The following is a 26579-nucleotide window of genomic DNA, read 5'->3' on the forward strand; positions in this document are numbered from 1 at the left end:
ATTTCTTGGCTCTAAATAAAGTGAGACACATTTTGCTCAGAATTTTCTTTTTATTAATGCAACATGAATTTCAATAACATTATTTTGTGCAGAAAATAAAAACCAGTGCAACAGTGGTTTCCAAATGACTTGTGCATCTTATTATTGTAAGCTCAATTTCAATACACCCTAAATGTAAATGATTTCCCATTCCTATCCATCAAGTCGAATCTGCATTTCAATAGTTTGGGCTTTTAAAAAATTAAATAAAGTTAGATCATCACTGTAGCATCACGTGAACGGCCAATATTTATATCTAAACATTACACAACAATATACATGACTTAAATGTTGTCCTGAAGATTATCAAAATTACCTATAACCTATAACTGCACTCCACCCACCTTTTGCACGTGGAGCATGAATACTGAGAGCTAATTTGAGTTTAACAGTTATGGACAGCCTATTTCCTAACGTCATGTAATAGACGGCCTATTATGTGAAATGTGTGGTGCCTGCTGAGCCAGTATTCCCGCCTTAAATGTCTGCCATGCTCGCTCCAAATGTAGTGTGTAGGCTCTGCTGTCAGGAGCCACAACATGTGTTTTGTGGCATACTGTGTGATACTAACTTAGGTGTGTCCGCTCTGGGTCGTGGTCTGTATGCAAGAGAACTGTGTAGCTGTTCATCTGTTCCACTACACAATATACACAATTTTAGATACCTAGCTAGACAGTGGCATGAAAAAAAATTAAAGGGCATGAAGTTAAAGATGAAATATTCTTTTCAACATTTTAAGCTAAGTTAGCTTATTATTTTTGTATTAGTTTAAGATTAGTATATCATTTAGAGTGAAAAAAAGGCATGCTGCATACCAACGTTTGTGAATATATGTAATGTATATAATATGCAATATTTTCAATATAGTATATAAGTATATACAAATTCTTTGATGACCGGAGCATTTTTAAGAACGGGATGATCATGGGATCCTCCAAGGCCGACTTCAAATGACTTCATAGACATCAGGGCCAATTAAAGAATGAAGAAACAGCTCTCCATGGTTTTTCTTTAATGGACACCTGGAATATCAGAGTGTTTAGTTGTGGCATGTCCATCCATCCATCTGTCTATAAACAGTATGTCTTAACTCTCTGACACAATCCACACAGTCACTGACTGACAAATGCTAAGGGATTAAAAAACAAGATGTCTCATATTGTATATTTAAAGAGATACTAAATATCAAATTATATAAAAAATTAAGTATTCACTTTAGGGAACAAATGCGAACAAACTTAACTAATTGGTGTTTGTATTGCTGTCCAATAAGGTCTGCATTAAGCACCATTAGTCATTTATTAGGCCAGTATCCTCCAATTTCTTACTCCCATTGAAAAGGTAATTTATTCTTGGTACATCGTTAATAATTCACTAGTTGGTCTGTTGATCAAAATAAAAGGTTTATAGCCTTTTAATGTTCTGTTTGAATATAAGTAGAACAGGAATTCTTATCTGCAAACTTTGCTTTACCATCCTGTAGAAACCTACCAAGTAGGCTCACTCTAGGACAAGGAACCTGTTATAGGAATAATTAGATATTAACAAGAATGTTTGTGTCTGTAGTCATAGTGGGCCACAGACACAATCATTTCAGTATGATTATATGAAAGTAATCCTTCACTTTAGAACAGGGAACTTATGTTAGATCAGTAATCATATGGGGTGTATTCACGTGACGTCAGCATCTCGCGTGGCTCAATCGCGCCATCTTGGGATCCACTTATTAAATGTCAGAAGAAGTTGACCTAACGTGTCCGCTGTCTGATTATGCGAGAGGCCTGCAACCTCATGTCCTTCTGCGTTACCAAAGAAAGATTTCAGCGGTTGGAATCGATCCTTTTTTGATTCAAGATGAAACAACCTAACCTTTTTGCGGTGTGTGTGCGCTTTACCCGTCCTAGTCCCACATCCAACAATGAGGCACAGTACCATAATCACAAGGCATACCGTTTTGAACTGAAATTGTGTCTCCTTCAGGATATGATGGTCATTTCTTGAGAAGAGCGGCATAAAACACAGCAAAACAATGCCGTGCATGGACCCCAACATGGCCGCCAAAGCTTGTTGTTATGGATAGGGGTCACGTGACTGAATACGCCCTATACAACGTAGGCATCACTGATTGAAGTGGACTTATTACTCCAACAGGGGCCCTGCCTCCCATTCACCACTTGAGTACAATTACCATTACTTGGACCTGCTGGAGCAGTTTGTCAGAAGGGAAACCTATTCTACAATTATTCTGTCCCTATACGTAACGTTCAGACAATGTGTTAGGAAGCTACAAACTTTGTATTTGTATTCTTCTCGTATATCAGTAAGCCTGGGTTGAGACCAACTAGTTGGTTATTAAAGATGTACGAAGAATAAATGACATATTCAGTGAGAATAAGAAATTGGTGAATGCAGGCCTAATAAATGATTGATGCTTAATACAGACTTTTTGGGGAACTTACACAGAAACTAATTAATTATGTGTTAATGGCTAACATATTTTCACTAAAGTAGAATGTTACCTAAAATTAAAATGGGTGTTTTGTCAAAATAAAGAGGGCCTGGCAAATATTGGTTCAAATGTCAGTAATTGTTGAAGGTAAACTATTTTCTGTGTAGTCTGCCTTGTTAAAGAAGATTTACTGAGGTTGTGTTTTCTCAAAATTACAATTTTATAATTGTAATATATTAAAATAGTAAACTTGTTGATATTGCGTGTAGTTCACGCTGCAGGAATTACCTTTGTGTCGACCCATTTCAACATTGTGGATTGTGAAATGCCATTTCTTTCACATCTCAATAATCCATCATCCTCATTAAACAGACAGTCCACAATGAGCATGTCCTCCCTTTTTGTAAACCTACTGCTGTCTGGTACTACATGATCAGGATCAAAGGTATGGTGCAGAACCACAAGAATGGTCGGCTTGGAATCTGTCCGGAAAAATAAAGCAGGATAAAAGACTGATGAGAAAACTGCACATACATGTCACTAAGGGGTATAAGTATCACACACGTAATGCTAACCAGCTACATTACAACTAAAAAGACTAAGACTTCTGAACACCTTTTGGCCCAAAATTATCTATTAAATTCGGGTAACACTTTTGGTGATCTAACATCTAAAACTCTATAATTGATCAGCATGTGCATACCATCAGCTAGACTGTCAATCCAGTCTACACATCAGGTCACATTTAGCTCGGACTATCTACTAGAAATGATCTACTAGGAAGGGCTTGTCAGGCCAGGTTAACTGGTCTCCAGTTAGGCGACTGTGGAGGTGGTTTGGGTGTTGAGAAAGAGGAGGACTTTTCATTTGAAATTTGACAATAACAAAATATTAGAAAAATTTGGATCTGTTGACTTATTAGATGAAATCTTGGAAAATCAAGCCGCCACCTGTGTGCGTGATATGGGCAGTCACCTGTGTGTGTGATATGGGAACTGCCTGTGTGTGTGATATGGGCAGCCACCTGTGTGTGTGATATGGGAACTGCCTGTTTGGCCAGGAGTCCTGTGATCACCACATGAACTGTGAGCCTTTCAGCATCAATTGAATTTAAGTCAACTTCAATAACCCAAGCCCTAATGAATCTAAAGGCATGTTTCCAGGCCAGACTAAAAACAGAGTATGTGTTATGGCAGCTCACATGAAGATCAGCACATTAAATCAAAAATGATATAAAATGTTGTGCTTCATACCAGGGATGGCTTTCAGTGCTGCTTCAACATCTGTTCCAACACGAGACACAACCAGGCAGAGAGCCAGGATGATATCACAACTCTGTGCCGATTTCGCCTTAGTTAGTGGTTTGAGCCATGTTTCGATATCCTTAGAGTATTCCGCCGACTTTCCAGGAGCAAGAGTGTAATATGTCTTCCCTGAAGGCCCTAGAATCAAAATTCCATCAGTAGTTATTAAAGGTGCTATATGTAGGAATTTCAGTTTAAAACATAAAAAAATGAACCAAAAATATCAACAGAAATAAGCATGTTCTGCGTTGCTGAGATATCTATTAAAGTTGTCAAGCTAACCAGCTGGCATCGGTCAGGCATCTTTTGTAAATCCACTTTGTGCCTAAAGAGTCAATAGTGAGTCATTCCAGCAAAATCAGCAACTAAGGACCACTGACCTCAAAAGCTTGAGGGTTACATTGAAGACCTACAGGGGTCTATTTGCCTTGACTAAGTTACAGGTAACATATAAATGTCACTAATGGTTTAGTTCTGCGAAGGGAGAGGAGATAGGGGTGGACAAACCCTGCCCAAAATCTGCTGAGTGTAGAATATGAAATAATTTAGCTCACTAGCCGAAAATAAGCTGCTTTGTCTTTGAAGCACAGGGGGAGGGGTGGAGTTACACCTATTTTTACCTCCCCAGTGGGAGACAACACGCTGCCAACAGCTAGACAGAACTGCATATAGAACCTTTTTTGTCATTTTGTCATTTTGTCATACATGATTCTAGTAAAAGGTTTGTTGATATTTGAGCCTGCTCCCTTCGTGTTACTGAACCAAGGTGGCTGGAATTGTTTGTGGCCCAGTCTGAGCCATTATATTTCCCATTTACAAGGCCTGTGAAAGAAGTCTATTGGATTAGAATAACTAAATAATTAAAAACATTTTAGTGAGAGCTGATGAGATGATTCTGTAGAGTACAACAACTAATAGCAGCATGCAGCCGACTAAACAAAACAGCACAGCAGAAGGAGGACCGATAATCCAGTAACATCCAGGCAGACAGACCAACACATCAATATATTTACTTTACAGCATCATTAGTAACATGAAATAATATGAAAAACACTTTGGGGCAGATGTTCACACGCTAGAGAGCGCAGCGTAAACAACGACTTGGTCTGCAGAAAGCTCCACACTGTGCCTTTTTCAGTTTATGTTGAATGTACTAAACCTGTGGCTGATGGTGTCATCAAGGATATGTCCATCTGGATAGAGGTTTTGCACTGATACCACAAGTGCCTGGACTGTATTGGCTGTTGATTCTCCATGTCTTGCAATAATTAAGTACAGGATTTAAGTACTTTGCTTCTTTGGAGGCTGATCTGTAGGTACTACTGCTGTCCTTTTTGCTCCTTGCTGGACATGCATAGTCACAATCCCTTTCCAGGAGCGGACTTACCCATTTAGTAAAGGTACAGAGTTGCCTGGGACCCCGTCAAAACCAAACTTACAAACAGCTTACACAGAGCCATATATTAAGAGAATTGAATTGAACATGGGATAATGCATGTTTAGTTGCAACCATAGGAAGACATGGCTTATCTCAGCGTAATTTGCGAAGGGTCTGGTATTCTATTAAGTTCAATAAATGTTAAGGTAGCCTAAAAATAACAACTTAAAGATAAACAGAAATCATCCATCCAGCAGTGACAAGTTTACTATTAACTCAGTCTACGATTTAACCTAGCTAATAAATATTGCCAATTTTTTTCTTCAAATAAGCAATACAATTACCATAAATCCTCAAATAAAGACCGGGATTCAATTAGAGACCGGGCTTCAGATAGTAGCCGGGGGCGTGGTCGATACGGACAAACAAAGTCCGGGCCCCGAATACAAGCCGGGGGTAAAAAAAGGTACCGGTAGCCTATTTTACTGTAGCCTACTAGCATCAGTCCATTAGCACAAAGCAGACATCACAATTTAATTGAATGCATTTCATAAATACATGTTCTCCTCATGTTTAATGCTGTTGGCTAATTTCATGGCTGTTTGCAATAAAAAAAGAAATGTTTCAGCCTACAAGGCGAATTTGTTATTATACAGTTACTTGCCTAAACGATAGAAGACATTCCTCCAAAATACCTCTTTTTAATGATTTGTTGCCGTTTTGTGATTTCCGCTAAGAAAAAAATGTTCTTCAGGCTAATAGAACTTTAACGTTCCAGGTGTTGCGTAGCAACCCATTACTTGCTGACTTCAAGTTACAATGACTTTCCGCTACGTTAAATGACCAGACTTCTTGCGGAATGACCAAACTCATTGCCAATGACAGCGGTCATTAACTTTTCGCAGGCCGGTGCGCTGTGCAGCCTAAATAAAAGACCACGGCCACAATTTGAGGATTCACGGTATATACATTAAATTGGCTAAACCAGCCCATGCACTTGAAATGGGAAATAACAAAAATGTAGGTAAATACTGCCCCTGTTTCATAAGGCATTGCTGTCACTGACCAAATGTAAGGAAATAATGCAATAAATATGATAAATAAATAAATACTGCTTGGTTACAGCGAGGCATTGTGCTGATGAAAATCACTGACAGTGATTGGTATGGTACTTCTAATGTTAAACAGGATTGATGATGTCTGTATGATGTTTGGTGTAATCTGTATCTGAGTATGACCTCCCTGTTGGACCAAACAACAGGTTCCCTTTTGACTGGCTGACAAAAACTCGGGTTATTTCCCTCTCACCTGTGAGGATACTGACACTTGCAGGTTGGCTTTTTTCTCTATGTTGGTTTTCAGTGGAGACACTGACAGTGTACTCAGTGTGCGGTTTCAGGCCTGTGATGACTGCACTGCATGCATCTGTAGAGATGGTCTGGGGTTCAGTTCCTTCACTGTGGTAAGAGATCAGAAAACTGTGTGGAGTCTGATAGGTTCCACAGGACAGACTCCAGCTGAGATTAGCAGATTTAGCAGTCACTGAGTCTACCGTCAGGTTCTCCGGGGCTGGAACACCTATTATACCAAACATAGGAACAGAAAATTCAAATTGGTATTCAAAAAAGGTATTCAAATTGAATTTTCAAACTATAACATTATGTAAAGACCAAAAAAACAGAAATCATCCATCCAGCAGTTACAAGTTTACTATAAACTCAGTCTACGATTTAACCTAGCTAATACATATTGCCAATTTTTTTCTTCAAATAAGCAATACAATTATATACATTAAATTGGCTAAAAACCAGCCCATGCACTTGAAATGGGAAATAACTAAAATGTAGGTAAATACTGCCCTTGTTTCATAGGGCATTGCTGTTACTGACCAGATGTAAGGAAATAATGCAATAAATATGATAAATAAATAAATACTGCTTGGTTACAGCGAGGCATTGTGCTGATGAAAATCACTGACAGTGATTGGTATGGTACTTCTAATGTTAAACAGGATTGATGATGTCTGTATGATGTTTGGTGTAATCTGTAATCTGAGGATGACCTCCCTGTTGGACCAAACAACAGGTTCCCTTTTGATAATGGCTGTCAAAAACTCGGGTTACTTTCCCTCTCACCTGTGAGGATACTGACACTTGCCGGTTGGCTTTTTTCTCTAAGTTGGTTTTCAGTGGAGACACTGACAGTGTACCCAGTTTCTGGTTTCAGGCCTGTGATGACTGCACTGCATGAATTTGTAGAGATGGTCTGGGGTTCAGTTCCTTCACTGTGGTAAGAGATCAGGAAACTGTGTGGAGTCTGATAGGTTCCACAGGACAGACTCCAGTTGAGATTACCAGATGTAGCAGTCACTGAGTCTACCGTCAGGTTCTCCGGAGCTGGAACACCTATTATACCAAACATAGGACCAGAAAATTCAAATAAAAAATGGTATTCAAAAAAGGTATTCAAATTGAATTTTCAAACTATAACATTATGTAAAGACCAAAAAAACAGAAATCATCCATCCAGCAGTTACAAGTTTACTATAAACTCAGTCTACGATTTAACCTAGCTAATACATATTGCCAATTTTTTTCTTCAAATAAGCAATACAATTATATACATTCAATTGGCTAAAAACCAGCCCATGCACTTGAAATGGGAAATAACTAAAATGTAGGTAAATACTGCCCTTGTTTCATAGGGCATTGCTGTTACTGACCAGATGTAAGGAAATAATGCAATAAATATGATAAATAAATAAATACTGCTTGGTTACAGCGAGGCATTGTGCTGATGAAAATCACTGACAGTGATTGGTATGGTACTTCTAATGTTAAACAGGATTGATGATGTCTGTATGATGTTTGGTGTAATCTGTAATCTGAGGATGACCTCCCTGTTGGACCAAACAACAGGTTCCCTTTTGATAATGGCTGTCAAAAACTCGGGTTACTTTCCCTCTCACCTGTGAGGATACTGACACTTGCCGGTTGGCTTTTTTCTCTAAGTTGGTTTTCAGTGGAGACACTGACAGTGTACCCAGTTTCTGGTTTCAGGCCTGTGATGACTGCACTGCATGAATTTGTAGAGATGGTCTGGGGTGCAGTTCCTTCACTGTGGTAAGAGATCAGGAAACTGTGTGGAGTCTGATAGGTTCCACAGGACAGACTCCAGCTGAGATTAGCAGATGTAGCAGTCACTGAGTCTACCGTCAGATTCTCCGGGGCTGAAACACCTATTATACCAAACATAGGACCAGAAAATTCAAAAAATCATCCATCCAGCAGTTACAAGTTTACTATGAACTCAATCTACGATATAACCTAGCTAATACATATTGCCAATTTTTTTCTTCAAATAAGCAATATAATTATATACATTCAATTGGCTAAAAACCAGCCCATGCACTTGAAATGGGGACTGAAATGTAGGTAAATACTGCCCTTGCTTTATAGGGCATTGCTGTTACTATTGCTATTTCCCTTTTACAAGGCCTGTGAAAGAAGTATATTGGATTAGAATCGCAAAATTGTGTATTTTTGTTTAATCACATTAAAAACATTTTAGTGAGAGATGGTGAGATGATTCTGTAGTGTAAAACAACTAACAGCAGCATGCAGATGCCTGAACAAAACAGCACAGCAGAAGGAGGACCAACAATCCAGGCAGACAGACCAACACATCAATATAGTTACTTTACAGCATAATTTGCAACATATGAACCCTTGACAAATCTGACTATAATGAGACACAGTAATATTTGTCATTTCCACAGTCAGAGTAAGAGAAAAGGGTCCAAGTTCCCCATTCAAGTTGTGCCCGGAAGACATCAGGCTTTGGTTTTTGGAGAAACAAGCCAAATCTTAGGGGCAGGTGTACATATGCAGAGCGCATAAACAGCGACTTGGCCGTTCCGCAGAAAGCGCACTGTTACTTTTGATTTTATGCTGAATGTACTAAACCTGCGACTGGTTGCATTATCAGCGCATGCCACTGCCTTCTAACTGTAATTTGCAGTGCCTGCAACTGAACGGTATCATTTAATCACGGGTGCAATTGAATGGAATCATGGTACTGCAGACCATTGTTAAAAGGAATCAAAAGTTTAGCGATATACATAGATATACATTTTAATATGGCTTCATCAAACAGAGATAATACAGGGCAGTAATTTTACACCACCTGTGCAGCTTTGACAAACTAATCCAATAGTGTAGCAGACATCTACGTGTAGGGAAGTGGATGATGTGAGAAAGTGATGGCAAGACAAATAAAAGGCAAACACCAGTAAAGGTTACTTTTAACAAGTACAAATGAGGAAAACTGGTTTTATAAGGCGGAACATTTTCCGACGTGTGCTGCCCCCCACAGTTTTCACACATACAACAAAATATGTTGGCTGTTTATCATAGTCAAAGAAGGATCCTTAAACGACTGCGCTTTAATGACGCTACTTCATCGAATGCCCCCGAAGGACTGTTCTTCGTTCAGAGAATGTTCAAGGATACCGTTGTAGTATCATCTGTGGTCTTAAAGCACCCACAATTCTATGCGAACATGCCAGAGCCTTTAAAAGCTTTCAATGACAAACACCTGCACACTAGTGAGACTGTTCCATTATTTGTTCTCCGAATGCTAGGAATGCCTTGCCTAGCCTTTGAAGATCCCAACTAGGAAGGATCCGTCCTACCAGGGAAACATCCTTGACTTTGAGAAACAGACGTAATCAGTCACTCCATACGCTTCTCTTTCCATTCTGTGCTCCTGCAGCAGGCAGAATGTGGTTTTAGTGCGGTCTGTTCATGCATACCGTTTGCTCATGAGGCACAACATAAACTGGACACATATCACAGAGTTTACAAAAATAGGGGTTTATTTCAACAAATAAATTGACTTGAAAAATATATAAACGCAAAAAAACCACATAGTGAGCACCAGAAAAGCATGGTGAGAATGCAAGCACCCTTCTCAGGTGTGGCAAATTATGCCCATGCACCACCCAAAGACTGTTGCACTGCCACTGCAAGGCCAGGGGGTGCAGAGGGGCGTAACACCTGCCCCCTTAAAAGGGTTCCTCTGCAGTGTCATCCAATATTAAGTCCTCCTGGACAAAGGAGAAAAAAGGGGGAGAGGGAGAGGAAGACAGAGGAAAAAACACAGAGCACATGCCATGGATGCCATTGGTTGCATCTCCAAATAGACTCCGGAGGTAATCGCTTAGCTGTTGCTACAACATTAACACACAATTATCAGAGTGCAGCAGCCACAGCACCACACAAGTCTCTTAAATATCCACATCTTTACTTTAGTGCAACAGCACAACACAACCACTACGGCCAAAACATTGATCTTGATCAATAAGTTGCCACAGTCACATCTTGCTTGTGCACTCACAGACCAAAGCACAACCAGGCACACAACCACACCCATAGAACTAAATGCTATCACCAGATAGTTCAAGTAGACTTGCCAGACAAATATACATGGATGCCATTACACATGAACATGCATATAGAGGTTCAAACACAAAGTTGCTACACTTGAGCACACACACACGACCTATCAAGACTGGAAAGCCACACCCACAACATAATGATCACAACTAGTGTGGCAAAACTCAGAGTGTCACTGGTCTTAGCTTATTGAGCAACTCTCAATCTATATCTTTGGAGGTGTATCGTGCTCGAGGCAACTTTGAACACTAAACTCGTGAGTAGACAGCAGACCAGAGACATAGTCCATCGCCCGATTGTGAAGCATACCCCACCTGGGATAACCACCCAACACAATAAACAAAAACAACAAAGCAAAATAACAAACAAATGCTTTGATGGAAGGGCAGAACAGCCACCGAGCTGAAACACTCTAACCCTAAGAGCGTGCTCAACACAGTGCCCCTTCACTCACAAAAACTCTGCAGTCCGGTCTCCACAAAAAAAAGTCCAAAAGATTCTGGAAAGCCCGAATTTATGTTACGACCCGACCCGGGTGCAGAGGGGTGTAACACATACTATGCCATGTTTTGAGTTGCACACTGCGATGAAATTAGGCCTATAAATGGCGCTAACATGTTATATCTGCCCCTTATTATGGACGTCAATCACACAATATTTTAGGTCAGATGGAAACACATTTGGTTGAACTGAAACACAGATGTCACATCATGCAGGTATTTTGAAGTCTACAGTTTTTTATAGGTAAGTTATTTTCATAACATCCTCTTAATCATTTGTATCATGTACTGTATGTACACACATACACCCCTTTAATAATAACTTCAGACTAACTGCAGAGTAATTGTCATATTTTAAACCATACCTTCAGAAGTAGAGGTGGTGGAGGGTTGCTTGTCCTTAGAAGGTCTCTCATCACCATCTGTCGAGGTCAGAATTTCCCATGAGTCTGGCCAGATAAAAAAATGCCATAAGATATTGTACATTATAGTTAACATAAGCATGACAGCATGAGGCAACAAGATCAGTTCATTCACATGAGTGGAATTTACCATCATCCTCATTAGACCTTCTTTTCTGACCAAGGCTTAAATTCTGCTCAATAAGAAAACCTCAGGAAGGGGTCCCTGAGTCCTCATACAAAGTTTAGTGTCAATTAATTGAACGGCTGCTGAGATATGACCTCATGTCCAGTTTGTCCGAATTCGATTGGCTATATTGGACAAACGCTTTCGAAAATCTAAAATCCATCTGATAACGTTTGTGAGGCTTGGTCTGAAGATCATCTGCAGCAAGCAATTGCTGAAAATTGGAAAAAAATTGTGGCTTGTGAATTTATTTTCAACCTTTTGGTAAAATCCAATATGACCACCACATCAATTAGGTTGCCTTGACAATTTTCCCTTTCTCAACCTTGGCACCTCCCACAACATTACCACACATAAGAGGTATGTTATTTAAGTTTTTTGTGCTTCCTCAAAATGGGGTCCCAAATCGATATACCAAGTTTGGTTTTGATACATCAAAGCATTGCCAAGATATGACCTCACTTCCTGTTCAGTGGCTTTGCCACCAATTTCAATTGCAAAAATCCAATATGGTGGAAACGGTTCCATGATGATTAGATTAGATTAGATTCAACTTTATTGTCATTGCACAGAGTACAGGTACTGAGGCAACGAAATGCAGTTAGCATCTAACCAGAAGTGCAAAGTAGAAGAGTGCAGAGTATGTGCAAATGGTAATATAAATATAGATAAATATGGTATATACAGTATGACATAAGATATAAGTGGTATGAGCAGTAAGAACATGAGCAGCAATAAAGGTGATTAGTGCAGATGTGATATAGATATATGTAAAGTGCAGGTGAAGTACAGGTGAAGGTGGCAGTAGAGGTAATAAAGTTATAAATGAGGTAGGAGACATGATAAGATATAAGTACGATGAATATGGATATGACAACAATTTAACATAAATAGATATATACAATGAACAATTTAGTGCAAATGTTCAGTGGCTGGAGGTAGGTGTGTGGCAGTCAGGCCAGGGTAGAGAGGGGAATACAGGAAGGAGTGTGAGGGGGTAGCCAGGGGGAGCTATCACCGTGGTGCAGAGTTCAACAGGGTGACAGCCGCAGGGAAGAAGCTGTTCCTGAGCCTGCTGGTCCGGGAACGGAGGGCCCTGTAGCGCCTCCCTGAGGGGAGGAGGGCAAACAGTCTGTGGTTGGGATGGGAGCTGTCCTTCTCGATGCTGCGCGCCTTCCGCAGACATCTCTTGCGCTGGACAGCATCGATGGTGGGGAGTGGGAAGCCAGTGATGCGTTGGGCAGTTTTCACTACCCTCTGGAGTGTTTTGCGGTCCGCAACAGAGCAGCTGCCAAACCAGACTGAGATGCAGTTGGTGAGGATGCTCTCAATGGTGCAGCGGTAGAAGTTCACCAGAATCTGAGGAGACAGATGGGCCTTCTTCAATCTCCTCAGGAAGAAGAGACGCTGGTGAGCCTTCTTGACTATGGTTGAGGTGTTGAGGGTCCAAGAGAGGTCCTCGGAGATGTGGACACCCAGGAATTTAAAGCTGGCGACACGCTCCACCTCCGTCCCGTTGATACAGATCGGGGTGTGTGCGCCACCTTTGGTCCTCCTGAAGTCCACAATGAGCTCCTTGGTCTTCTTGGTGTTGAGAGCCAGGTTGTTATTGGCACACCACTCTGCCAGGTGCTGAACCTCCTACCTGTAGGCCGACTCATCGTTGTTGCTGCTGATGAGGCCAATCACCGTTGTGTCGTCTGCAAACTTTACAATGGTATTAGAACCATGTACAGCTGTGCAGTCGTGGGTGAAGAGGGAGTAGAGGAGAGGGCTCAGCACGCAGCCCTGTGGGACACCAGTGTTCAGGATGAGGGTTGAGGAGGTGTTGTTGTCTAACCTGACAGACTGGGGTCTGTTGGTTAGGAAGTCCAGAATCCAGTTTCTGAGGGAGGTGTTGATGCCTAGATCACTGAGTTTAGTGATCAGTTTGGAGGGGATTATGGTGTTAAATGCAGAGCTGAAGTCTATGAACAACAGTCTCGCGTAGGTGTTACTGTTGTCCAGGTGGGAAAGGGCGGAGTGTAGTGCCGTGGAGATGGCATCCTCCGTGCTCCTGTTCTGGCGGTAGGCGAATTGGAGGGGGTCCAGTGTGGGTGGTAGGCATGTTTTAAGATGAGCCAGGACCAGCCTCTCGAAGCACTTCATGATGGTTGAAGTGAGTGCAACTGGGCGAAAGTCATTAAGGCTCACTGCTTTGGAGTGCTTTGGCACCGGCACGATGGAGGTGGTCTTGAAGCACGTGGGGACAGCTGCTTGGGCCAGTGACAGGTTGAATAAGTCAGTCAAGACCTCAGTGTTGCATAAACATAAACTTCGACTGACTGGTGGCGCTTGAGCACTCAAGGCGCCTGTATGAAACTAGGTGAAAAGAATCAGGGGACTGTCCCCCAATCCCCATGTTTTTTACAGTACCGTTCTAGGGGCTTCCATGACGGAATTAAGATACAGATGATGATGATGATGATGATGAATAAGAATAGGCAGAAACACAATGTGTGCCTATGCAGCTTTGATGCTTAACCCCAATCACAGTTACGTACAGCAACCTCAGGATAATTTTAGCTTAAGGTAAGTCATTTTTCATAACATCCTCTTAATCATTTTTATGTTTGTATTAATGTGATTGTTCATGCATGTACTGAATGTGTACAGACACATACTGTACACCCCTTTTATAATAATGTCAGACTAACTGCAGAGTATTTGACATATTTTAAACCATACCTTGAGGGGCGGAGGTGGTGGATAGTTGTTGGTCTTTAGAAGGTCTCGCAACACCATCTGGCCAGGTCAGAAAATAAGTTATTGTACATTTTAGCTTACATTCACATGACAGCATGAAGCAACAAGATAAGAGTTATGTTATTTCAGTTTTGTTTGCTTTCTCAAAATGGGGTCCCACATCCATATACCAAGTTTGGTTTTGATACATCAAAGCATTGCCAAGATATGACCTCACTTCCTGTTCGGTGGCTTTGCCACCAATTTCAATTGCAAAAATGACAAATTGCAAAATCTAATATGGTGGAAACGGTTCCATCTTGCATAAACATAAACTTCGACTGACTGGTGGCGCTTGAGCACTCAAGGCGACGGTATGAAACTAGGTGAAAAGAATCAGGGGACTGTCCCCAATCAGTGTGCCAAATTTCAAAAGTTTGTACAGTACGGTTCTAGGGGCTGCCATGACGGAATTAAGATACAGATGATGATGATGATGATGATGATGAATAAGAATAGGCAAAAACACAATGTTTGCTTATACAGCTTTGCTGCTTGACCCCAATCACAGTTACGTATAGCAACCTCAGGATAGTTTTAGCTTAAGAGAAATTAAACAACTTTATTAATGAAATAATATCGAAATTTACATACTAGTATGGAAGTCAGTTGTAGCAGGCTGGAAAGTTCCACTGTAGCACACAACAGAGACACTGACAGTGTAGTCTGTTTCTGGTTGTAAGCCTGTGATGACTGTGCTGTACCAGGGAGTGGAGATACATGTTTGACCTTTCCCTGCACTAGAGTAAGATATGAGGAATTTATGAGGAGTCAGGTCCATGTTATATGGCAGAGCCCAAAAAAGGAGAGCTGATGTTGGGGTCACTTCATCCACGGTCAGTTTCTTTGGCACAGGAACTTCTGAAAGAATGTATTGCAGTTACACATAATATATAAGAAAAATGTGATGTACTTCAGAAAAAGAAATCAAAACTGCTCAGTTTTTAGGAACATGAAAATACAGTAATATCACTGCTGGGAGGATTCTAATATACAGTGGTATGCAAATGTTTGGACACCCTGAGCCAGATCTGTATTTTGTTGATTTTTTTTGTTGAAGTGAAAATTAGGAAATACAACCCCTGCAGCAAAGGAATATTTAAAAATTAGGATTTTTTCAAATGCTTCAGCACTTTTTGTCATAGTTAAAAGGAGAAGAAAAAAATACCAGTAATTATGGCATGTGAAAAAGTTTGGGCACCCTTCCACTTTAAAGTCTCAGAACATAACATTTAAGACTTGTGAAGCCTCATCATCAGGTAAATAATTGCTATTTGGTAATTAAGGTTAACTGTGGAAGTCAAGGAGGTCTTGAGGACCAAGCACACTTTCAGATAAAACTGCATGTCTGCTGGTCAGAAAGGCCAACCATTCCCCTCATGTGACTCAGAAGACCTGCAGGAAGATGTATCTGACACAGGTGTGGAGGTTGACCATTCCACTGCTGCTTGCAGTAAATATTGTCTTCCTACAAGAGCCATCAGAGGGAAACTTCACCATCGACCTCATCATGAATGGTGATGTCTGAAGTATGCAAAGTAAAATCTAAATAACCCACAGTCATTTAGGAAAGAACTGCAATGAAGAGATGAAGTTAAAATTGTATATTTGGCCACCATCACAAAAGGTGTTTTTGGAGAAATAAGGAGCAGCATTTGATATAAAGAACCCCTTGACAACTGTTAAGCATGTGGGTGGATCTGTTCTGTTTTGGGGTTTTCTAGCAGCCAGTGGCACAAGAAACATCATACAAATGAAGGGAAGGAATGATTCCTCTGAATATCAGTACAATTCATATAGTGACAATTTATGAATGAAGAATAAAGAGACTTTTAGCTATCTACAAAAAATCATTTGCAAGCTGTGATGCCTGACAAAGGAATGTTAAGTGTGGACTTCTGCACTGAAAAGGTACCAGAGCACAAGCCTCATTGTTTAATGTTTCTTTGATGGATGGGTCTTATTTTACTTCTTTCACTATGAAAATCAACCGAATCTGTTTTCTTCCACAAGGGTACACAAGCTTTTACATACAACTGATATTTTTAACATACAACATTCTGAATGTTTATATTTGCTGAAATATATGGTCATAGTAAACTATGCAAATGTACTATAATTCAAATTTTGAAGCTTTACCTGTTGTTTGAGCTGTTGAAACTACTTTGGTACTTTGTCCACGACTGTCATTGATAGTGGCTACCGTAAATTCATATTTCACTTCTGGACTGAGGCCTTGAATGCAGATATTTGGAACTGGCACTTCAGAACAGAGCAGTTTTCCTGTGCTTTCACACTTCCAGGTGACTCTGAATCTCAGAGACTCAGTCAGTCCTTCAGGAGGTTCCCAGCTCAGAGACACAGCATCATGTGCCACGGACTTGATCTTGATTTGCCCAGGAGTAGGGAGATCTTGGAAAAACAAAGACCAAATCACAGGTAAGTCCTGGGGACAGGCAGTCCACAGTAGACAAAACGTGGCAAAGGTTAACAGGCAGACAGATGACACACCAACATAGTTACTTTACAGCATAATTTGCAACATATGAAATAATTGTCTACATGCAGGGCTATAGTGTATCTTGTGTTGTACTCCTGGTATATCAAGTTGACCCTGGCCAAATCTGACTATAATGAAACACAATAATACTTTGTTATATCCACAGTCAGAGTCAGAGAAAAGGGCCAACGTTTCCCTGCTTCGAGTTGTGCCTGAAAGACATCAGGCTTTGGTCTTTAGAGAAACAAGCAAAACACTTAGGGGCAGGTGTACATATGCTACGATTAACATCCTGTTAATCCTTTTCATCTTTGTATTAATGTGATTGTACAGGCATGTACTCTATGTGTATGGACACATACAACCCTTTATAATAACTTCAGACTAACTGCAGAGTAACTGTCCTATTTTAAACTGTAACTTCAGAGGCGGAGGTGGTGGAGTGTTGCTTGTGTTCAGGAGGTCTCTCACCACCATCTGGCCAGGTCAGAAAATGCCATAAGATTTTGTACATTTTAGTTTACATAAGGATGACAGCATGAAGCAACAAGGTCCGTTAATTCACATGAGTGGAATATACCATCATCCTCATTAGGTCGACTTCTTTTCTGGCCAGGGTTTAAATTCTGCTCAATAAGTACTATAGAGAAAGTGCAATTTCACCCCAAACAATCAAGCCCAGCAATAGCATATCCCAAAACATCACCAGGAAAACATTGAAACATTCAGGTAAACCACTGGTTTAATGGTGGAATGAGCTACCTAGCACTATTTGATCAAGTGACACTCCTTGAATGTACCATGGCGATCACAAAGTTTAAAGATTCACCTCTTCACAACTTATCTGTCATTCTACAATGTGAACATTCTATGTTCCACAAGCCCAACAATATTTACATTATGCCTGTTTTGTTACGGTGTGTCTGGCTGGGAGGTGCGAGGATAGATGTTTTGTTACAATGTCAGTTTAACATTCTATTGTGTTTCCGTTATGGTTCGTGCACTTCAATAAGTGTTTTCATTTCAAGTTGTCATTATACGAACTAAGCCTTAACTGTCAATTCGCGTGACCCGTATATAACTATAAATAAGGACAAACGAACTAAACTCACGACACCGTTAATCAGCCAATTCAAGCATATTATTCATTCATATTATTTCATGTTCGTGTTATCTACAGCTAACCTGCATACATCTGGACCTTAACAAGGCATCATTGGTATGTTTTCTCCTTTGTTGTGGATTTTGTCAGATACAATATATGTTTATTTATCGTAACTGTATGCAATGAGTATATGTTTATGCTAGAATTGATTTGTCTATGTCTTTTGTAAATTTCAGTTTTACACTTCCTATCTACTATCATTAAACCTGTGGACTATATCTTCAGAGTCGTGATTCTTAGGAAGAGTTTAGCTGGCTGTCAGCGTAGAGCTTACCGAAGACGGCACAATGCCTATTAAGTTACTATTGTAAATTGTACTGTCTGATATTCAATGCTGTTTTACGCACTTTGTTATATTGTGCAGACAAATTAGTAAAAACCCCAATATGAAACAAAGTGGTTGTTGTTCATATTGGGGTTTTTACTCTTTTGTTTTAACTAATTTGTTTGTCACTTTGGATGAAAGCGTTTTCTTAATACCATGATCATGTTCATCCTTTGTGTCTTAACAGCACAGCTGATATTGGTTAAATTAATGACTGTGTATAGAGGTGGACGATGTGACTTCATGGCCTTCGGTTCTATAGAAAAGAGGCTAGCAAAGTTGTCACATTTGGAGCCAGAGTTTACGCAGTAGAGACGAGAGTCAAAAATTGCTACGCCCAATGACAAGAAGTCCAGTATGCCTACTCATCAGGTAGACCCGTCCTCTTGTCCTGATGTGAAGGTGCAGTGTGTGGCACATCAAGCCACATAAATGTGTATGAAGGGTAACCATTAACACAATCTCTTTCTCTCTCCTGGGTCAATTTGACCGGTATTTGAGAGTTGACCTTTGCCTTGGCAGCTTTTTTGTTCTATTAATTGCAATACTCCAATCTAGCAATGACGCAGATGAAATCCCCATCCTTCTCCGATGATCATTATGAGCAGAAATGGGAGAAGTAATGTGATATGGTAATACTGACTGTATGCCAACACGATAACTTTGTTTCAGTTGAAAAACATGAACTTTGTATCACAGAAGTAAGGGCATATCTGGCTAGATTTTTCTACACCCACACAATATTTGGCAAGCATTTTTGTAACGTTTATAGCACTCTAGATGTAAGCAGACACGTCAAGTCTGCAATGTCTGGATATTGGAACTCCTTCTCCTGTCATTCAGGCTACAATTACGTATCAGATTACTAACATTAGCACTAGAATTAACAAGCCTAAATTGATGAACAAAAACACGAGATAACACTGCATTTCCTATGCCATCAAAACCAGAACTGCCAGTGACATTTGCCTCGCGTCTTAGGCTATTCCCAAGTAGCTTGTAAAAGTAGGAAACGCATACATTTAAAATGGAGCTAAAATTATATAATGGTTTGTCAGAAAAATAAGTAAATGAATGAAGGCTGAAGAAAAGGACATGACTGTCAAATCCATTAAATTTCACAGTTGTCTGGCAAACTCGACTAGCCTACAAACTCAGCTACTCCACATAATGAGCGAGAATGGGTGCGATTCAGGTTTTCGAGCTGGTCTCCTCCAGTGCACATTTTAATATAACTAAACAAAAATGTGCACCTATCAGCATAGGGGAAACGAACTGTTTGAATTAGACACGATGGAAAGACGGTTTAGATGAGAAAAGTGACATGGAGAATAAGCTGCTTTGTCTTTGTAACACAAGCGGATGGGTGGAGTTATAAATTGTACTGCAGCACACCATCAGGGGTGCTAGACCTATGGTTGCTTCCACTGTGGCAGGCCCCACGCTGCCAACAGCTAGTCAGAACTGCATATAGAACCTTATAAAAAAGAAATATGTCATTCGTGATTCTGGTATAAGGTTGTTGATATTTGAGCTTGTTGATATTTGAGCTTAAAAGATCATCAAATTACACACCTCCCTTCGTGCTCCCGGGCCAACGTGTTGATTGGCTGGAATTGTTTATGGCCATGTCCGAGCCACTAGGTTTTCCATGTACATGGCCTGTGAAAAAGGTGTAGTGAATTAGATTGAATTAATGTTTTTTGGGAACCACACCATTTCTGCGTACCGCCTTCTAGCAGAGTGAGTTATCTGCATGTTTATCAACAGGTAGTCCAAAGTGCAGCAGAGACATCTGTGTGTGTCCATGGTGCAAGGCTACAACCTCAAGCCCACTCGAGGCTACTTCAAGTGTTACTGAGTTGGTTGCAATGTGACTTACATGGGCTGTTTCTTTACAAACTAAAACTAGTCATATACAAATTAAATTGAAATTGTACTGTAGTCTAAATAGGATCAATTGGCTAACTTAATTTTTTTAAACATATCCTGCTAGCCGACTTTGCCACCCATTTGAATTGGCTGTGGTGAAGATTGGAAAAGAATGCGACCTGTGAAAAATGTTTCCACTTAATTAATGAAATAATATTGTAATTGACATACTAGTATGGATGGTGATTGAGGCAGGCTGGCAAATTCCACTGTGGCACACAACGGAGACATTGACAGTGTAGTCTGTGTCTGGTTGCAAGCCTGTGATGACTGTGCTGTACGAGGAAGTGGAGATAAACTCTTCATCTTTCCCTGTACTGGAGTAAGATATGCGGAAACTATGAGGAGTCAGGTCCACCTCATGTGGCAGAGTCCAGCTAAGGTGAGCTGATGATGTGGTCACTTCGTTCACAGTCAGTTCCTTTGGCACAAGAACATCTGGAAGAAGGGATTGCAATTACACATAATATATATGAAAAATTAATAATATTTTTTTTTTTAAATTGCTGTTTTCAGGACCATGAAAATACACCAGACTTTTAATGCATGTTTAATTTACCAATATCACTGCTGGGACCATTCTAACATACAACTGTATGCAAATGTTTGGATACCCCTGAGCAAGATCCGTATTTTGTTGATTTCTTAAGTGAAAAGAAGTACTGTAAATGCAACCCCTGCATCTAAGCAACATTTAAACATTTAGATTTTTTTCAAATGTCTCTGCACTTTTTGTCATAGTTAAAAATAGAAAAAAGAAACCAGTAATTATGGCATGTGAAAAAGTTTGGGCACCCTTCCACTTTAAAGTCAGAACATAACATGTAAGACTTGTGAAGCCTTAGGACTCATTAGGACAAGGTAAAAAAGGTAAATAGTTGCTATTCGCTAATGTCAGTTCATGTCAATTAATTCTCTGACTCCTCAAATGTCGTGGCAACACTCAAACATAGGTCTTCCCTCAGCAACTGACAGAGGATCTGAATGAACCTGTCTGATGCCCACAAAACAGCAGATGGTTTTATGAAGAGATGAAAGCATTTCCAGCTTGAAATTTCCAATGACTGAAATGTTATGAATGTTATGAAATGGCTGTGAAGGGTAACTGTGGAAGTCAAGAAGAGGTCTTGAGGACCAAGAACACTTTCAGATAAAACTGCATGTCTGCTGGTCAGAAAGGCCAACCAATCCCCTCATGTGACTCAGAAGACCTGCAGGAAGATGTATCTGACACAGGTGTGGATGTACACCATTCCACTGCTGCTTGCGGTAAATATTGTCTTCCTACAAGGGCCATCAGAGGGAGACTTCACCAACGACTTCACCATGAATGGTGATGTCTGAAGTATGCAAGGTAAAATCAAAATAACCCAGAGTCATTTTGGAAATAACTTCCGTGAGGAGATGAAGTTTAAAATTATTATTTGGCCACCATTACAAAAGGTGTTTTTGAAGAAAAACGGAGCAGCATTTGATATAAAGAACCCCTTGACTGCTATTAAGCATGGGGGTGGATCGATTCTGTTTTGGGATTTTTGTAGCGGCCAGTGGAACAAGAAACATCATACAAATGAAGGGAGAAATGGATTCCTTCAAATATCAGTAAATTACTTAGTACTTCAAGAAATGTAAACAGTAGTTTTTGTTATGTCCTGCAGTCCCTAAACTTGCGCCTGATCGAAAATGCAAATCTTAAACAGGATGTGCATGCAAGACTCCCTTAATGTATCCCCAATATGTGAAGTGATCTGCAAAGAGGAGTGGGTGACAATTCATCAATCAAGAATAAAGAGACTTTTAGCTGTCGGCTAAAATAATTTGCAAGCTGACTTAGGTTGTCCAAACTTTTGCACAGGCCACAAATACTGTTTGTACATATATATATATTTTTTATCTTTCAGCACAACTTAAAAGGTACCACATTAAAATGTAAGGAAACCCTCATTGTTTAATGTTTCTTTGCTGGGTGGGTTCTATTTGACTTCTTTGACTTTGAAAATCAACAGAATCTGTTGTTTTCCACAAGGCTGCCCAAACTTTTACATTCAACTGGATTTAAAATTCTTAACCTGTATCAGTGTTTATGTCTCCTGAAATATATGGTTACATTAAACTATACAAATGTAAAATTATGAGTCATTACCTGTTGTTTGGGCTGTTGAAACTACTTTGGTACTTTGCCCACCACTGTCATTGATGGTGACTACAGTAAATTCATATTTCACTCCTGGAGTGAGGCCTTGAATGCAAATATTTGCAACTGACACTTCAGAACAGAGCAGATCTCCTGTGCTTTCACACTTCCAGGTGACTCTGAATCTCATAGATTCAGTCAGTCCTTGAGAAGGTTCCCAGCTCAGAGACACGGTGTCATGTGTCACGGACGTGATCTCGATTGGCCCAGGAGGAGATAAAACATATCTGAAAGATATTAGCCGGTGTTAGCTGCTGTTCCCTTGAAAGGGGCCCTACATCCCCACCTTTTGGGTCCACATTTTACTAGGGACAAAAACGATCGAAATCGCTCTAACTGGAAAATTCAAAACGATTAATAATCATATAGGGAATATATCGACATGCCGAATGCATCCGCAACTGACAGGCTCATAATGTAAATATACTTGTCTGATCCTTACCGATCCTTACCGAGATTGACCTGTGTCATTTTCTACAGTCTAGTTTCTTTACAGTCATTGAGGTAAACAGACACAGGTAAACAGCTGGCAGAGTAAACAAGACCGTTACATTTGTCATCGTTTCGAATCACGTCGCAGGATTTCATTATTACATGCAGGGGCGGAGATCCCATTTCATTGTAGGGGGGGACAATACATGGTCAAATTTCAGAGTGTAATTCCGGGGGGGGGACATGAAAAAATTGCTTTCACGAGAGCTAGCATAAACTGCTAAATACCGAATTCTCTTATCACATTTACAAACAGAAATTCGAAGTCATTTTAGAATTATCTAAACAGCATTAAATGTACTAACACGAAATATCTATTCACAGACAAATAATGTCCAAAGTTCAAGAGAACTTGATGCTCAAAATAAGTTATAAAACAGCTCAACAGGGAATCGAACTAACAATCTTTCAATTACAATACGACTTCTCTACCTCCTACGCCACTGTCACTCCATATTACAATACCAGCATAGTTGATGGACCGCAGAAAAAGATGACATTCATTTAACTTCAGATAATTTAACAAATCTGGAGAGGCACTGAGATGTAGACCTACGTTTATTAACTAGCATGAACCTGCCCTGACAGGACAGTGTCCTAGACTGTCTAGCTAGCTATCTTAACTGTGTTAATTACCGGCATGCGTGTGTTATCGGCAAACGTTCACGTTGTCATGCCAATCCATTAATAAGCTTATGTATACTTGTGCATATCGATTGGAACTTCGTAAATGGAGTTTAGAAAAAAAAACTTCTTCTTTACATGTTCTTACTGCGTTCGAGAATGAGGTAAATCTCTTTACATATCGTGTATCATAGTGGCAGCGACAGGGGACAGAGGAGGAAACAGTCTGACAATCTGACCGTGTAGGCTACTGGGCTGATTAACTGAAACACGGAGCTGCCGGTAGCCCTGCCCGTTGGAAACAGCATGTGAACCAAACCACTTTGAGGAATAGGGGGAACATGATTTTTCAACACTTAAAAAACACATTTTTTTTAACGTCTATAATTAGCACCGCTTGTGTCGTCGTATTTTTATTTAAAAAAAATAAAATAAAAAAAATAAAAAATAAATATTTTTTTTAGTTTTCAATGATTGTTGGGGGGGACAACTTTATGGTAGGGGGGGACACGTCCTCCCCGTCCCCCCCGGGATCTCCGCCTATGATTACATGTCCTGTATGTTTCGTATGGTTGTCTGTTGATGATATTGACAGGGATATGCATTTTACATTAACTGGTGATGTTCATGTTTTTTTCCGGCGAGTTCTTCAACATCTCGTCGTCACTGACACACACACACACGCACGCACAGGTAGGCCTTCTGGTCGTTCAAATTACGACTCTAAGAACGACAACATATGGCGCTCAAGAGTTTGAGTACGCATTCAAATCTCACCACACAACATGTCCACCATTTAAACTGGAACACCGGTTATAACGTTCTAACTCAATACCAATACTACCGATTTCTATCGTTTTTGGACCTAGATATATGGGGAATTTGGGAACCAGTTAAAAAGCCCATACGTTTCCCTGTAATGTGTTGTGCATTGGCTGTTGATTACTCACTCTCTCTGTTGTGTTATGGTTGGCACAAGGTCCAAACATTCCGAGGGAGGACTGTTGTTCGTCCGACAGTCATTACTATCTCCCTGCTTAAGTTCAGCAGCACCTTCGTGGTTCTGACTGTCACTCATGATAAAACGTTCATCTGGTGTCGGTTGCCTTTCACCTGAACAAAAGTGGAGATGATTCATTATTCACGAGACACGCACACAGTCAAGTTCAAAGGTTTATACATGGCTTCGAAAAGAATTGGCTCCTGATTTCAAGTTTTCAAAGTTTTAGAGTTAGATTAAGAATGTTATTTCGTTAATGGAGAAATATTCCCTTCGCTGGACATTTGGAATTCGGATATTTGCTTTAGCGACTATCACAGCGTGCAGAACTAGCTGACAAAGTAGCCGAAAGGGATTGCCCGGATGGTCTAAATAGCCTACTACTCGGCAGTCACCCGATTTAGAAGATGCGAGTGTTCTTGATTGTTATTTAACAACCACCGACAAATAATTTACGCAATAAACCGGAATGGCCTGTCCGAAACCTACCTCCTTGATGGCAGTATTAGTCGGTCGGAACTAAATAATAGCTACGCAGTCAGTCCCAAGCCTTTACAAACACTTCCACTTTCAGTTTGATGACGTCATCGTGGTGAAGTTAGTTTTACATTCAACATTCGGTATTCGACATTTAAAAAATGTATTTCAGACTTGCGTCTTTCGATTTTCCTACCAACTTTAGATCAACTTCCGTGTGAAGAAACATTCAACCTGCTTCGAAGCTTGTGTCGAGAACGTGAAGCACTTCCAGATGGAGTTGAAGATTGTTAATCTTTCCTGCTCTTATCTGTCTGTCTGTCTGTCTGTCTGTCTCTGACCATAGTCGGATTACAGGGGAGACTTTGTTCACTGCTCCAGGGTCAGAGTGTTCTTAACTACTCCCTTTCCTTTCCCTCTGCAGCTGATGAGTAAATAAATGGCAACTGATTCTTTCTGAGGATTTATTTTCCACACTGGTTCAATGTTACAGCAACATTACTTTTCTCCAGTCGTTACATCCAAACTGTTTATACATTCCCGTTCTCTCAGAATAGCAGAAATATCTATTAGTAAAACCTACTGTCCGAACTAAACAGGGTGAAGCAGTACTCAGCCACTATGCGGTTCATCTCTGGAACCAACCTCCAGAAGACATAAAAAACGCTCAAACTATTCCGAGTTTTAAATCTAGACTTAAGACCAAACTTTTTCTCAGATGCCTTCTGCTAACTGGCTATGAACAGTTCCTTGAAGCATTATTGCTTACTGTAGTAGACTAATGATTTTAATTATTCTTTTGTATGCTTTTATTTCCTATATGTTACTGGTTTTATCCCTTACTGTTCTCATTATTTTATTTCCTATCATTTACTGTTTTTATGATCATGTACTGACCTTTTGCTTTAATTTATGTTAAGCACATTGTATTGCCACTGTGTATTTTTGTGAAGCACATTGTATTACCACGGTGTATGAAATGTGCTATATAAATAGACTTGCCTTGCCTTGCCTCTCTCGGCAACTCTCTCTCTCTCTCGCTCTAACACACCCACCCTGTACGACGTGCTGCTGTTAAAGGAGCCGCACCATTATTCATGGGTAGCCTACCAAAGACGTCACTTCCGAAAAGCCCCCCCAATTCCCCTATCCAAAGCCATATAACTCCCAATTTGATAATAACACTTATATTTTCTCTAACATACACACATATAATTCTTAATTCAACAATAACAACTATATTTTCCCCGATTCCACTATCCAAAGCCATTTAACTCCCTATTCGATAATAACACTTATATTTTCTTTAACATTCACAAATATCATTCTTCATTTAACAATAATACATACACAAACAGTAAAATAAATTCTC

At 40.1% G+C, this 26579-nt stretch overlaps 1 protein-coding gene across 4 annotated transcripts; it reads right to left on the reverse strand.

Moving 5' to 3' along the window:
* Window positions 1-30: 30 nt before the first annotated feature.
* LOC105904560 (fibronectin-like) lies at window positions 31-26213 on the reverse strand. Of its 4 annotated transcripts, none has more exons than XM_042710402.1 (15): window positions 25404-26213; window positions 24681-24843; window positions 22564-22841; window positions 20592-20858; window positions 20064-20150; window positions 16638-16910; window positions 15093-15359; window positions 14442-14498; window positions 11492-11575; window positions 8139-8408; window positions 7306-7575; window positions 6479-6748; window positions 3742-3930; window positions 2777-2970; window positions 31-1061 (listed from the first exon to the last, which is right to left on the reverse strand). In XM_042710402.1, the coding sequence occupies exons 2-15, from the start codon at window positions 24806-24808 to the stop codon at window positions 1005-1007; spliced, it is 2691 nt and encodes an 896-aa protein (XP_042566336.1). In that variant the 5' UTR covers window positions 24809-24843; window positions 25404-26213; the 3' UTR covers window positions 31-1004. The 4 variants fall into 4 exon arrangements, with proteins under 4 accessions (XP_042566336.1, XP_031441008.1, XP_031441009.1 ...); XM_031585148.1 differs by lacking the exon at window positions 25404-26213 and adding an exon at window positions 25220-25397; XM_031585149.1 differs by lacking the exons at window positions 20064-20150; window positions 25404-26213 and adding an exon at window positions 25220-25397.
* Window positions 26214-26579: the final 366 nt, after the last annotated feature.

This window comes from Clupea harengus, chromosome 18, assembly GCF_900700415.2.
Source record: "Clupea harengus chromosome 18, Ch_v2.0.2, whole genome shotgun sequence".
In the NCBI taxonomy this organism is placed as follows: Eukaryota; Metazoa; Chordata; class Actinopteri; order Clupeiformes; family Clupeidae; genus Clupea; species Clupea harengus.

Coding starts and splice junctions, on each gene's coding strand:
- LOC105904560 (XM_042710402.1), bottom strand. CDS start 24,808: ATGAGTGACAGTCAGAACCACGAAGGTGCTGCTGAACTTAAGCAGGGA. Junction 16,911..20,063: donor GCCCGGGAGCACGAAGGGAG/GTGTGTAATTTG, acceptor TGTTTTTCCAAG/ATCTCCCTACTCCTGGGCAA. Junction 14,499..15,092: donor TACAACTGACTTCCATACTA/GTATGTAAATTT, acceptor TGACCTGGCCAG/ATGGTGTTGCGAGACCTTCT.